Genomic DNA, 15,268 nt, shown 5'->3' with positions numbered 1-15,268 from the left:
TTGTATATACATGTATGGAGAAATACAGTATGTGTATATTTAAGTTTCTATGTGGAAAACTCCTACACAGCATGCAACACTTTGGCCGCTATAGCTGCAATATTACAGACTTACACTGACTACTAACAAATTACAGTAATCTACTGTAAAGTAGCACTAAAACAAGGACGTACGCTATAGCATGTACCCTAGTCAGAAGAAAACCACTTTACATAAAATTGAACAAATGCCTATTCTTCCATATTATTAATTAACTGGTAGGAGGTTTGTAAAGTTTCCCTCGGTAGACGTAGGCTTCCAGTACTTCTACTGAACTGTTTTTCCTGTAAATGGGTCACTGTTTTGTTTATCTCGTGCACGTAGGTGATGCAACACAGTACTAAAAGGGGTTTCACACTCTTCCACATTTCAAAATGTGGAGGAAACGTGCTATAATATACTAAACAATATCCAAGAACAACAAGGAAATATAAGACTGAAAGCTAGTAAACATGGATGTAGACAATACTGGCTTCAAATACTAGGAAACTGACAAGTGCTGATTTAACACTGATCTAACAACCTCAGCAACTGCTAGTTATATATTTTTTTGTCATTCTCATTTATGACTATATATTTCTTAAAATACAAGAATCATTTTGGTCACATTTTGGTCATGACAGTTTAGTTTTGGTGGTGCTTGCTCCTAACCTGATTTTCAAGTTTCAAATAAAAGACAAACGGTGGTGGGAAGCAGTTTATGCAAAAATGAAAGAAGTCGTTTTCATATCATACTCAGTAACTAAAATAAACAAAGCTCAAATGATATTCTTCTGAACAGCACAAGAAGGATCTCTTTGCTGCTTTGCAATTTTTAATTAAATGATGAAATGATGAAACTTCTTCTGAGTTCTTCTTCAGATCTACCAAGAAAGAAAAAAAACAACAACCTGGAGAAAATAATCTGCTAACTAGCTACAGTCACACTTGAAATATGGTGGTAAATAAAATGTCACAGGGTCATACTTGGTACAGCTATGAAATATGCAGCAAACAACTTTCAGTGCTAATATACAAAATAGGTTTCACAAACATTTTTCCATGTGAAACCCATCTAATTATTGCCCTGATTAGAGGCTAATCCTTATGCGCCTGTCTGTGGTGCTTTTTAGAGGCACTCAGCTGTACATAACTTTGCAGTGATTACTGTTATCACAGGGTTCAAAGTGCGTAATACCATTAAAACCCATAAAATGGACTACATATGACGAAGCTATCACAGCGGCTTTCACTTATTAGTTCTTGTTTCATCATCGTCTGGCTGCAGCTTATTGTAAAGCACTGAAAAAGGACATAACGTTTCTCATATATGGGTTATCGAAAAAGAATAAGCTGTGAGATGCTCACACAAACAAGAATGTACTGTGTCAGTTTACTTCTTGACATTTTTAAATATATATTCCCAAAGCTTCATAATTGACAAGGTGTTTTGTGTTTTTTTATTTTTTGTCTGGTACCTTTAGCTTCCCTGCTTTTCACTTCTTTCTTAATAAGATTTTGTAGAGAGAAAACACCCAAAGGTCTCAAAAGGAACAATCAGCCGAGATCACATTCCACAAAAAATACAAACAACTCAGTCAGAAAATGCTTATTCATTTATTAAAAAGAAAAAACTGAAATGTTTCAGCTCAGTGTTGAAGGCTCTACTGAGCACCAGAGCAATATAGTATTGCTCTGGTATTATTAATGACAATGTCAAAAACAGGCTGTTAATATGAACCTCGGCTTATTTAAGTACCATACTATGTTGATCGTAGTGTTTGTTCTCAAACTCCTCCTAAACAACTGGTTCAATCTTAATTAAGCCTAGGCTATAGACTACCAAAGGTAACAAAATGTTTAACATCTATTCCGTGATTCATTAAAATATTTGCTCCAAATAAAAACTATTATTTTTTTCTGCCAGTTCACAAACATATGTAGTTTTTGAACCAAATGCAAAATTTGTATATTCATATGCACGTTACACGTACATTTTAACAGTCATGAGTAGGGATGGGTACCGGTGTCCGGTGCCATGATGGCACCGGTTCTGACATAAACGGTAGTAACCAGACCGAAAAGAAGCGCACATTTCGGTGCTTTATTTCGGTGCTTTTTTTTCCTGAGCTGTGATACACTTCTAGCCAATCATTTTACGTTTCTGAGGATAGTAGGCGGGTCCAGGTACGTGCGTTCTTTTAGAGCAGAGCTACAGATTAAAAATGCCCAAGGCGAAGTGGTCAAAAGTCTGGCTGTACTTCACAGCAAAATATACAAACTCAGCAGCCTGCAACAAGTGCTTTAAGCTGATACTGTGATACTGTCAAAGGAGGTAACACCTCAAATCCGATGAAACACCTGGCGACGCATAGCGTTTTTTTTAAAAGCCCAGAAATGCGCCGTATGATAGCTTGCTGCGAGACCTCACACCGAGCACATCTACTGCGGGTGTGGTGCCTGTTATCGGACCCGGAGTTAGCAATATCCCCCAAAAACCCGAAGAGGAGAGTCCTGGCCCCTAGCCCTGCCAGTGTAGCAGAAATGATGACGGATGATGATGGCAGCAGCAGCCGTTCTTCTCTGCGTGAGTAGCTTAATGTTGTTCGTGTGTAATTTACGTTGAGTAGGCTAACCACGTTATTACATTAATGCATGTAAGGTGAACTAGCAAACCTCATCATAGCTACATGCGGCTGTCTTCCTGTTTGATGGCAGATACTCCCTTCACCCTGGCCAAAAAGGCTAAAATGACCAAAGAAAAAGTGGAAAACAGTTAAACATGAGAGGTTTTGGACAAAGTTTGTGTTTTTTCCATTGATTAAGCACTGCTTCCAGCCAAGAGTGATACCATATATGCCCCATAGCTGCAGAAAAGGCTAACATTGTTATCTTTTTACAAAAAAACAGCTGAACATGAGAGGTTTTTGGACCAATTTTGTGTTCTCCATTCTTTAAGCACCGGTTTGAGCACCGTTTGAGCACCGGCACCGTTTCAAAAGTACCGATTTGGCACCGGTATCGGATAAAACCTAAACGATACTCATCCCTAGTTATGAGTAGAGTTTAACTTTTAACACTTGGCTAGCTGTATTTCCTATCTGTTGTGCCTTTACCATTCTACACAGTTAACTGAGAGTGAAATCATAATCATCTGTAGCAGTAATTTAGTAGTATGTTATTACTACTAAATTACTGCTAGTTATTTAGGGTTATGATTTATAGGCATATCAACATTTACAAATAGTCAGCCCCATTTTAATAATTGTTAGTTAAGTGTCATTAAGTGTCATTAAGTCATTAATGTAACTACCAGCGAATGCTGTTTGCCATGAATTAGGCAGCTAATACTGCCTGTATTTAGTTACTTTCCATTATACAATAAATATATAGAGTACAAGAGGAAGACTAAAAAACATATATATTTATTATTCTTTCGTAAAATTTTTATAAACAACCATTTTTTTCATCTCACAATATACAGTGGTCCAAAGAACAACAAGATAAATTAACCATACATGTCTGACAATGAGCAAACAAGAGCTGCAGGCCCACTAGTTGGTCTAAAATTACCTCTTACTTGCATCTGACCATCAAGTAGAACTATATAGACGGAGCTGTTTTTTTGTTCACCTCGTGAATATCAATGCAAAGTCTGCTGTTCACTCTATGTCGATTCCTTTTTCTGGTACCAACTCCTGCAAACACCTGTTTCTTTAGCAGCTTAACAGTGATGAACTGTAACGAGATCCTTCACAAAGTAAAAGTACCACCTTCAGAATACTAAAACAAAAGTTCAGCATTAAGTAGAATAGAAAAACAGACCTGTCAGCATTATGGCTGTACCTAACAACTCAATTACTCTGGTGCTTATTTGTTAATTTACTGACTTCAGTAACTGTTTACCATAAATAAATAAATCACACCTTATACATTATGATTTTGTCAAAGAATATTGCAGAATATTGCGAAATCAGACTCAAGACCATATGCCACAGTTTGTGAGGTCTTACCAAGCTGCTATGCAAGCACTGTCACTCCTCACCACTGACAATAACTCTCCTTGACAACAACTGCTAATAGCCATTTTGGTTTCCCAATAGCCAGAGGTCGCATTATATTAGTGTGTAACTGGCAATAATGTGCACAGCAACCACTAGAAAGTCTTGCTTTGACTCTTTGTGGCTTGATCTCAATTAGATCCTTACCAAATTTGAACAATGCATTATTAATTAATTACCTTTGGACACAGCTATAGCCCTAAGGCAAACCGCTCAAAACCTGAATTTAGAGGTCACTGTCCTATTTAATTCCAATAACAAGTGTTTAACATTAAAGCCAAATGTCAGACGCTCCACTATACAACATAAAAAATCATTTTCAGGTTCAGACCAGGAGAAGAATTTCCCTCCTGACAGTGAGCTGATTTGGTTCCTCTATGCAGCAGCTGTTCAGCAAACCTGCCTGTCCCTCACTATGCTCTCTGTTGGGTGGATGTCACATATTAAAGTTGTGACTACCCAGGCATAATATTGGATTTTAACATATTTATATGGGCTGCAGAAAGACAAAATAACTATATATGAAATATTTCCTATGCATGTTTTCAACATAGCCTGTTAAAAAAAGAGTATTTGTGATTAATAGTACAACTTACCTGTTCCATGTTGAATTTATTCAGATTTATGAACAGATTTATCAAATTATCAGTATTGCTGGTAATTTCTTTTTCACTGAAGAAAAACAACAGGAATCATAGACAGATGTGATGAGCTACCCGCACCGAGCATCTTTAAACAATAAAGCTGCAATTAACAATCATCCTCCTTACTGATCATTAACTAACAGTTTCAATATTTTGGTTATATAATACCAACTAACTGAGAAAAAATGTTCATCAGAGTTACAGCCATATCATTTAACACAGGGAGGTCACACCAATGTCTTGTGGTATGGTGTCAAACAGTCTGGAGTTGACCTTGAAGTATATGTAAAGGTAAATATTAAAATATTTAGATCTAGCAAGTTTCATTAGGTTTCATTAGGTTGGGCAAGTCCAAAGCTCAGGCTCCAAAAACTAAGTGCACAGTCCTTGAAGGCTATTGATGTAGCACTTTTCCCCTGATTAAAGAAACACTGCTGATTGTCTGACCAACGAGACTTTGGTCAAATGAGAGTGTATCGACCAAACAATCGTCCAATGTGCCAGTCAGCCCTGACGTACAGCCCTTAAACTTACACAATTCACTGTATGTGAATAGGAAATCTCCACAGGGGGACACACACTACATGTATGAGTTGACACTTAATAAATTAGCAGTTAAGATAACAAGCAGCACTTGAGAGTGCATGCATGAACAAGAACTTCTCTGTCTTGTTGTCGGCCAATCAATCTCTGTGTCTTTTGCTTCGTTACGATTACCACCAACTGTGCATGTTTTGCAGTCATTATGCTTCATTTGGATAAATCGCTTGAGAAATAGAAAAAAAATACTAGATAAGGTTTCCGTGCGATGTCCTCCAACTCCTCGAACACATACACAGAGTGGATCAATAGCAGCCTCCTCCCCCATCTTACATAATAAACACCAAGGCCTAAAAAGCAAAACAGCTTCCATTCCACCTGTGCGGCCTGCAGCAATAGATTATTTTATCCTCGTGGAGAGAGAGAGACAGAAGGAAGAGAGAATCCAACACCAAAAAGAAGACGAACGATACTGGAAGAACAAACACCAAAAAAACGAAAAGCAAAAAGAAGCAAAACAGACAGGACGCCAGAGAGAGAGAGACAGAGAGTGAGAAACACCACATTCTACCCCGCTTGGTTCACATTTCAAAGCTCTGAAGGATGTTTTTGAGGTAAAACTCCAGCAAAATGCATCTTTTCACAAAGACAAAATACCATTCTGACTGGGCAGAAGCACAAACTGAGCAGAAAGAGAAAAATGCACAACGCCTCTGGCAATTATATCTGCGCCTTATCCTATATGTTGACTGTTTTATACCTTTAACTCTCCACATTCATAGTAGAACTGTAGTAGAGTAGGGATCATGGCATGACTGAGCTCTTTACAACAACCTCATTGACTCACCAAAAAAGAGCCATATTAGCGCTCATGTGGGTTTATGTGTGTGCGCTTTTGAACAAAAAAGCTAGAAAAGATGTACTTTACTTTTATACACACACACACACACACACAGACTAACACACAGGTGATTATCTTCCATTAGGGAACTTTTGTTGTTTCTTTTAAACTGCCACCTCTTCGGCTTTGAGAAAGAAACACTTAGGCGTGATAGAGGGTTAGCATCAGTCTAACACACATACACACACACAAAAACAATGTGCACGGGCAGCAACACATACTGTATGTACTCTGTAGTCCTGTCAAGACCAGAATCTCTTTCACATACCAAGCATGCACACAGAAACAGTTAGATACACACACAAACTCTCTTGCAGTCCAACACACACACACACACACACACATACAGCGAACAAAGTGTCAGGTGGCAGTGGAAACGTGGTGATTTGTTCCTCCTGACAGACAGGAAATAAGGGAGTCGACCAGGGACCTCACTTCCTCTAACACCTGACTAACCTGACATCTATCAGACAACCCCCCATACACACATGTATTCACACTGTCCAATGTTTGGTCTACTCTAAAACACACACACACACACAGATTCACCATCCCCCCAGAATTCAAATGTGGCATTAAATACTTGTGAGCAGAGAAAGAACATGTGCATAACAAGCATTACATGTACATTTTAAATTGTATCAAAATCCCCAGGTTGCAAGCTAAAGTAATGAAAGGTGCAATAACACCTCTGGTAACAAACAGCCTCTAATACAAATTGCTTCTACTGTTCTTAAAATATTGCTTTTTTTTCTTAGCTCCAAGCAAAGGTTGCCACAGAAATGTGAGACCATCAGTGGAAGATGATGAAAAATGGAAAATAACGGCATAATATTGGTGATGCTGTCACTAGAGTAAAAAAATAATAAAATAAATTAAAAAACATGAATAGCGAGTGCAGCACTGACAATGATCATCATTTAGATGAGCCTTCTAATCTACCCTCTCCTCATTACTCCAAGGTTAAGCAAATTTCCACGTCCGCTTTTGCTGTTTGACACTGATGAGAGGGAAGGACTTCAGTGTGTACTTGAGGATGGAAGTTTGTGCATCAAACTGCATGCTAATCTATTTGATTTGGGTTTTGACATCATGCTCTGAACCTTCCCAGCCCACAGCCCACCATATAATGTCCTATCTCTGACCTCAATTCACTTAAGCATGCCCAGTGGACCAATCAGCACCAAGTACCGGCTTAGCAGAGCCAATGGCATGTGTCATATCAAACCTAATCACACACTGATAGATCCACTAAGTGGGTCAGCTTTGTGGTGAAAGTCTTTTCCCGGCATAGGACGAAGGAAGCAGCTTCAAAGTTCATGGTTAGAAGGAAAACTTTTGCGTTCCACTTTATTTTTTATACTTGAGAGAAGAGCAGTGGTTTAACAGCTGGCATGCTGGAGTCAGATTTAAGCCTGGAAAGGCTGTATTTTTCACACTATATTGAACCAACAATGCTTTTATAGGTCCAGTTTAATTATATATCTGTTTTTTGATATATGATACATACATTTTTTCTACTCTGGGATATACTTAAAATAGTTATCTCAGGCACACAGCTCTGGTTGCAAGCACAGCAGCTGCTTTTCAAGCCTTTTATTTACAGGAGGCAGCCAATGAGGGAGGGTGGCCGTAAAGGGAAGCGAGCTAAAACAGCTTGTTTTGGACAGATGATGAGCGGCTGAGGCGTTTCACCAAGATAAATAAGGATTATTTTGAACTGTGATTCATAAAACACTACACCCACTAGTATGGAGCTGCTAGCATAACAGCTCTGCGTTCAATTTAGGCTTCTTAAAGACCACTGGCATTGTATACATCAGACCTTCCCAAAGTGTGGGGCCCGCCCCCTAAGGGGGGCGCAGAGCCATGGTTGGGGGGGGGGGGGGGGGGGGGGGGGGCGCGCGGTATGAAAAGGAAAAAAACAAAACGCTTGGACACTGCTAGCACGGGGCGCCCACAAAAACGCAAAACAGGAGATGAAGCATAGCTGAACATGTTTCCAATCCAACTTCATTCTAAGCCAAAGACTATAAAATATGGTGAAGCATATCGTCCCTTTGGTTTCACGTGCACAAGTGCCGAGGTAGGTCTCCCCTGCAAAACTGATTTTCCCTTCGTTGGGAGCACGCGCTGGGCTCTTCAAATCACGGACAAACAGTATCCCACAGTTGTTTATGTTTTTAAACCCATTTTGCACAGAGAGGAATTTTTTTTTAAAAATGTATTGATAGCAATGTTGAATTTTATTACACAGGAAAAAAAAACAACTACACGTAAAATAATCACACCGTGACGCCTCTGCCTTTGTAAATGGATGGACAGTAAATGTAAAACCTGAGGATAGTCAGATTAACAGTAACAGTATTTTGTCTCTATCTGCCATTCTGCAATTCCTCTCATGTAAACAATAACGTGGCGCACAGCATGACGTGAAAAAAGGCACATACCTTTGACGTTGCGTGACGAACTCTGTATTCCTCGTCCACATGTAAACGCAAAAAAGGATTTTTAAAAAATCTCAGTTTTGGTGATTCCAAACGCTGTTTACGTGTGGACAAAACAGTTGCTTTTCCAAAAATACCCGTGTAGATTCGGAGGTAGCGTAAAAGAGTTAGTAGTTTATTTTATCATTATGTCTTTTATTGCAGATTACTTGTATTTGCTTAATTGTTTACTAAATGTTTGAGGTGTGAAATAAACCGCAATGGAGCAAAATATGGGGGTGTGTGGTTGGAGGATGTGTTAGTGTGTGTGTGCAAGCGCAGGGGGGTTTGGGGGGGCAGGAACATTTTTCATGTAAAACAAAGGAGGCCCAGCAAAAAAAGTTTGGGAACCACTTGTATACATTAACGTGTCTTGTACACGTGAACTCCTGCACATTTTCAAACTTTATTCGGCAGTGGTCATGAGTGGTTTGGGTTTGGTATAGAACCTAAAAAAAAAGGCTGCTTTTAGAAAAACCAAGAAATCGTTTTTCATCACTGAACAGCTATATTAAAGATAGTAAAGCCTTCTGGACTCCCTCTGTTATTGATGTAGAATATGATTAACATTTGGAAACACTGCGCATGTGACCTATCCTTGACTTCACCAGAATATACGTAAAGTCTACAATGAGGCTCTGTCTGGATCCATGCTGGAAATGTGAATCAGTCAAACAGCTGTGGAGCAGAACCCACTCCGTGACAGGGAGGCAGAGGTTGGAGGGTGAGGGGGGGATGAGTTATGAATAAAGAAGGGAGGGTGGAGAGGTGAGCAGATGAGAGATGGAGGTGGGGGTGGGTGGATGGGGGGACAGTAAAATGCTGCCGTCACTTAAACTCTAAAATGAAAGATCGATGAGCTTATTTAAATGTGCTCCCAGAGACGCGAGTTGGCTCATATAAACCCCCTCGCATTTATGAGGACGGGTGTGGGCATCGATTGGCGGAGAGAAGAGAGAGAGTGAAAAGGGGAGAGGGGCAGGGGTGGAGGGAGTGGGTTGTAAGGAGGGGGGGAGGGGATGGGGGAGATCAGGAGGATCAACCTTGGCTCATGAATTTCATCCTTTTCCTCCTAAAATAAAACGTCCTGATAAATGCTGGGGATAAAGGGGTCGGAACCTGGAAAATCTACAGTCTTCGATTGGCCGCCTGGCACAGCTTATCAAATCAATAAACCCGCACCACCACCACCCTACCCCTTCACCACAACCAGCCTCATCACCAATCTGTTTCACTAATTTCCAATTCACCCCCTTCCACCCCTTAAACCCAGACAGCTGAAAGGGACTGCTGGGCTTGATGGTGGGAAAATTGGGGGGTGTGGTAACTTGGGTGCTGGTGGTGAGACCTTGACATTAATAGGAGGACAGAAGGAGCTGACTCTGCAGCCGCTGGCAGGAGGGAGGGAGGGAGGGAGGGAGAGACCAAGGGAGGGAGGAAGATGGGAGAGTGTGACAACTGGGGAAAGAAGGGAGAGGAGAGCAACTTTTGACATGCACAGAGGTGTTGTCATACCGTCATCATTGATTGAACTGCAGGCAAGGCTTTGTGAGTGACAAGCACGGTGCGCCGCATTCTTCCTCCAAGCCAGCACCGTTTTCTTTTCACCCCTTTTCCTCACCACTCCCTTCTCTCCTTCCTCTACTCCTTCTTACACCACCTCCTTGCCCTCTCAGCCACACTCTTGACTTTCTCACCCTCCCCGCTCCCCTTCTTCACACTCATGCGGGCACTTTTCTTGCACTTAAACCGCTTGCACATATCCTCCATACGTTCACAAATAGCACACCCCCACACTTCTCTTTCACATACACACACGCGCAGACATTCCTAAGACCCCCACCTCTCCTCCTCCTCCTCATTACCCCAAACTCTCAGCCTTACGTTCTGCCCACCACACCATCTGTGATCAAGAGAAAAACTGCATGTCAACACCAGCCTGACCTTTTCCATGCTTTTGTTTCCCCACTCTCACATCCTCCTATGAGGTACATTAAAAAAAAAATCACATTCATAGCACAACCACTGCAGTTTCTTTCCACTGTGGCGACAAAAGAAAACAACAACAACATATAAATACTTAGAACAAGGCAACCAACCATTTCCACCTTTGGTAAGGGATCAATATCTCATCATATCTGTCTCCTTTCCTGTTGCCATATTCAACAATTACTCCACTCAGCACGCAGCTACAAGTCTCATACTAATCCGGACACCTGCCTAAGCAACAGGGTCAACGCCAAAATGGGATACGGCTTAAATGAACACACTGTGTGAGGCTGCATGTTTGTGTGTGTGTGTGTGTATCTACATGTTTGTGCATTTGTGTGTTTCTGTGCCAAATCAAGAGCTGTAGTTAAGCAGGTCACTGCATAAAAGGGGGATTATCAGTGCCTGGAAACTGTAACACTAAGACACCCCCCCATTCACACACACACACACATCCTCAATAACTTAATCCTGCGATTTATAGTATGAATAGAAACAATAATAATAATAACAATAATAATAATTAATACACGCACTGCACAAAATACCTAGCCTTTTCTGTCTCTGAACACAAGAATATAATTACCCCCATAAAACCACCCTCTCTTTTCCCCTCCTGCAGATATGGATTAGAACTCCACCAAGTGATAAACTTAATATGTTAAATCACTGTTTTTGCAGTTTAGGGTCTTTATGTCTTCTTGCTCCTGTTCAGCATGATTGCAGTGACAGAGGGGTCTGACAAAGGGGTGTTTATTAAGACAATAGATTTTCTGCTTACATCAACTATGAAAAAAACTAAAGAACCCGCATTAAAAATCTAATGAGAAACATTCTTATTTGCTCTGCATCATCTGTCATTTGAGAGTTCAGCTCATACCTTGGCCGTGCAACATGTGGCAGTTGCTGCCGAGAAGGAGCAGGAGAAATAGAGGCAGACACCGGCTCACTCTCCGGGTCGTCACGGTTCCCATCACCATCTTCTCCCGGCTCCTTGCAGCGGGTCCCTCCACACGCTCCGGAGATCCCGGACAGCTAATTCCCGGCTTCATCCTGCGGGAAAAGGCTCCGCTTCTCTCGCTTTGCTTCTGCAACTCTCAGTCTCTCTCTGCCCTGCGCACGAATGAGAAGAACTGCGAATGGGTGGCGGAGGTGCTGGTGGCGGGGGCAGGCTTCAGCTCTGCCCTTCCTGGGGTAAAGCTGTCACTGCTGACAAACTCCCAACTCTCACTCCGCAACTAGGCAGGCTGTGGGGGTAAGGAGGCTCGGTTAACAGGCAGACTGACTTTCCCTCACTTGTCCGGGGCTTCACGATGTACCGGAGCCGTGATCTCTTAACTGCAGCGGCTGCGGAGTCCGTGTCTTTCCACGACCTGTGATAGTCTACCTCATTTCCATCTGGATTGATCCGACCATCGAGTTAATACATTAGAGTGTGTGTGTGTGTCTGTGTGTTTAGACTTATCGGCTTATTCTCTGCTATCGACTTCAAATCCGCGCTTGTTTTGATGTCTTCACCGGGGATTTGTCCCGCGGGTCATTTTGCCGTTTACACGGCGGTCGCATTAACAGAGAAGCGATAAAACACCTAAGTTATCCATCCGTAGTCTGCCCGTATGGCTGCATGCTCTAAAAATCAATCCAGTAATTGATTCGGTGAATTCCCTTGGATTTAGTCAGCAAACAAAGTGTGGAAAGGGCACCCGAGTCTCTTTCTAAGAGACTCTGTTATCTGAGCAAAACTTAAGATAACAGATATCCAATTTGACACGTTAAACTCGAATGTCCGTGGGTCGAAACTGTGTCCACTCTTCTCCCTCGCACACAAGGACACTCTTTGCCCGCGCGCATACGCCACACAGTCCGGCTAACTTGTGTGGTAATGCGCCGCGGCTCGGATTACTCGGAAAAATGAGACAACAGGTTCACAAAAATAATGGGATTTCAAGTTTCTCGGCAACAACCGAGACTTTTCTCCACCTTAGTACGGGTGCACTGCCGTGGAGGCGCTGCTGCGAGACACCAAAGTGGCAGGTTTTAAGTGAAAGACCAGCCGCTCAGAGCCAGACGGTAACGTTACTCTCGCTGCTGCTACTGCGACACTGGAGCCTTTCGCTGTTTTATCCAGTCTTCAACGGTCCCCCCGCGAGCTCGCACGAGCCCGGGAAAAAGCAATACTTCAAATATATGTTTGTTTGTTTTTTATCGCTGTCCATACGTACTCACGAGAGTTTCTATCCTCAGTTTGCGGCGTTTTGTTTTCACCTCGCTGGTTTCTTCCGTGTCGGAACCCTGTTGAGGCTTTGGGAGCCGACTGGGGCGATGCGTCTCCCTCCACTGAACACCTGCCACCCTCCTCTCCTCCGCACAGACTTGGGGGAGAGAGAGTGAGGGCTGTTGGTTAGACTTATCCGAGCAGCTCCTGCGCACCTACTCTTTTATGAGCGCAAACTTATATTGACATTAGTTTGAAATTACTTTTTCACAGCGTTAGCCTCTCTCTTAATCTCTCCGGTAATCTATCCCAAACTCAAAAACTAAACTTCCATTCACTATCATCCGTCGCTGCTGATTGGGAGAGCTCACGGTTCCCGCTGTTCCTATTGGACAGTCCGAACCGAGGGGAGGGACGCACATCCAGCACCCCCAAACATCCCTGCCACACTCACAGATAGACACACACACACGCATATACAAATATATGCAGGTTTTCGCTCTAAACATTTAGTATTTAGTGATTTTATATTATTAGTTTCTTTTTATTACTTATTAGGGAATTTATATAAATGGCTGGGGAGGACTGCAAATGAGAAGGAGCCGCCCAGGGGATTTTTTTTCACCTTGCTAACTTCAAAGGAATTTCGCTATATATTATTTGACAAAAGAGGAGCTCTCAGAAGCACTGCTGGCGGTGCAGCTACATGCACATCACAAAATAACTGCCTGGAGCTATATCTTAGCACTAATGATAACCTAGTTTCGTCCATGGTGAGGGTCATTAAATGGCACATTAATATTAAAGCCTACAACACAGTGACCTTATCTTTTATTGCCTCAATAAATCCTCAGAGACAGACTTTCCATCCCCCGAGTGTCCAAATAGTGTTCCTGCATTGTCAGGTTGTCCCCAATGAGCTCTCCCCTAGAACCTACGCATCGGCTCACTCATTTATCTTTCCATCCAGATTAATTTGGCAATTGTCATCTAATTTTGTTTCCAGTAAAGCGGTTATAATGCTGAATTTAGTCTCCATCAGTAGCTTAATCTGCAGTGCTGAGACTCAGATTTTGTGCTGCATTTCACATTAAAATGCCAAAATTCATACTAATTTATCTGCAGAAGTGGTTTCAACCCCCAAAATGTATTCTTAAAAAGCCAGTTTATGTAACACGAGTTTATAGTCGCTTCTTCACTTAAACTTTTTTTCCTTCTGCCCATAGAAATAGCATCAGGAGAGCAGTGAGAGTGAGCCAAAACAGTATAGCTGTGGTAATGGAGAGGTACAGATTAACTGTGGGTTCACCAGCACAAGCAAACCTCCTTTTGAAATTGTCATTTGACACTTTGTTATGATAAACAAAGAAACTAATTATTACTACTTTAAGTGTAATAATCCGGTTACATTTTATATTACACTTTAAGTATGAAGGGTAATATAGAGGGATTTGCTTTTCGTCCCATTGAATGTCAGTCATTCACTCATTCATTCCATCAGTGCAGATGAGTCACTTCATTTCAGTAACAAATCTTGGTCTCTGGTTGCCACATCACTGCTAGTTTCTTCCGGTTTGTAGTCCACTTTTGAAGCCCAAATCACTATCCTGCCGAACACCCAAAAGTGTGTGAAATGACAGTCCTCTTTGCATGAAGGAGCTCTAAAGCTTTTCTGGCAGCTTGTACTGACTTTACACCTAACCTGGCATAGTAGCAACAGTAAGGCCTTTAACTACTACTTGGCTGTACATGAGGAAAAAAATTAGAACAGCTCCCCTGCGAAATCTTCAATTCTTTCTTCTAAGTTTACAAGGTGCTTAAAAATTCCCCTGCTGCACACCTGGATGACCTGTTGCACACCAATTGGTCGTTGCATCTTTGGATCTCACCTTCCTCATCCGCCCCCTCAGATCTCCAACGATCTCCACACCAGGCAGGCGGCAACATGTTTATAGATAGTGACATACTGCTCTCACATTTTGGATGTCTGCCAGTTGCTATGATACCATCACCATTTTCACAACCTTCAAGCCCGCTCAGACACAGCTATGGCTTTTGTCTCTCTCTGATGAGGTTACTTTCATTTGTTTTTAGGCATGAGTTTTTTCAAGCAGCCTTCCACGTCACATTGTCTGTTGCCCTTGAATTTGAGCAAGTTTTTTATTTTTTGAATGAAGTATATTAACATGCTTCAAATATGGTGATCCCCCGGCTCCCCACTCACCTCTGACCTCCACTTTCATTTAAGACAAGTTCTGACTTCTTTCAGATCTCCAGCGCTATTCCTGTGCAAGCCCATACTTTTAATGAAGCCGTCTTATTTACAGTCTTCGACTATCTGTCCTGTTTCAGCCGAGGTGGGTCGTGGATATTGCAGTAATGCTGTTTGAATGAACGTAAGAAGCATTTTAACA

The 15,268-nt window shown here is 41.8% G+C and overlaps 1 protein-coding gene across 2 annotated transcripts in view; it reads right to left on the bottom strand.

The window, feature by feature from the left end:
- The window catches only part of LOC113024443 (protein sidekick-1), a 311,016-nt gene extending 297,859 nt beyond the window's left edge, over positions 1-13,157 (bottom strand). For both annotated transcript variants that reach the window (XM_026171545.1, XM_026171546.1), the window contains exon 1: positions 11,520-13,157. In XM_026171545.1, the coding sequence (XP_026027330.1) occupies positions 11,520-11,691 (172 nt within the window). In that variant the 5' untranslated portion in view covers positions 11,692-13,157. The remainder of the gene's footprint in view (positions 1-11,519) is intronic.
- Between the last annotated feature and the right edge of the window lie 2,111 nt (positions 13,158-15,268).

The sequence above is a fragment of the Astatotilapia calliptera genome, chromosome 6, assembly GCF_900246225.1.
Source record: "Astatotilapia calliptera chromosome 6, fAstCal1.2, whole genome shotgun sequence".
Lineage (NCBI taxonomy): Eukaryota > Metazoa > Chordata > Actinopteri > Cichliformes > Cichlidae > Astatotilapia > Astatotilapia calliptera.
The sequence above is the reverse complement of the archived record's forward strand: the minus strand, read 5'-3'. Positions and strand labels throughout refer to the sequence as shown.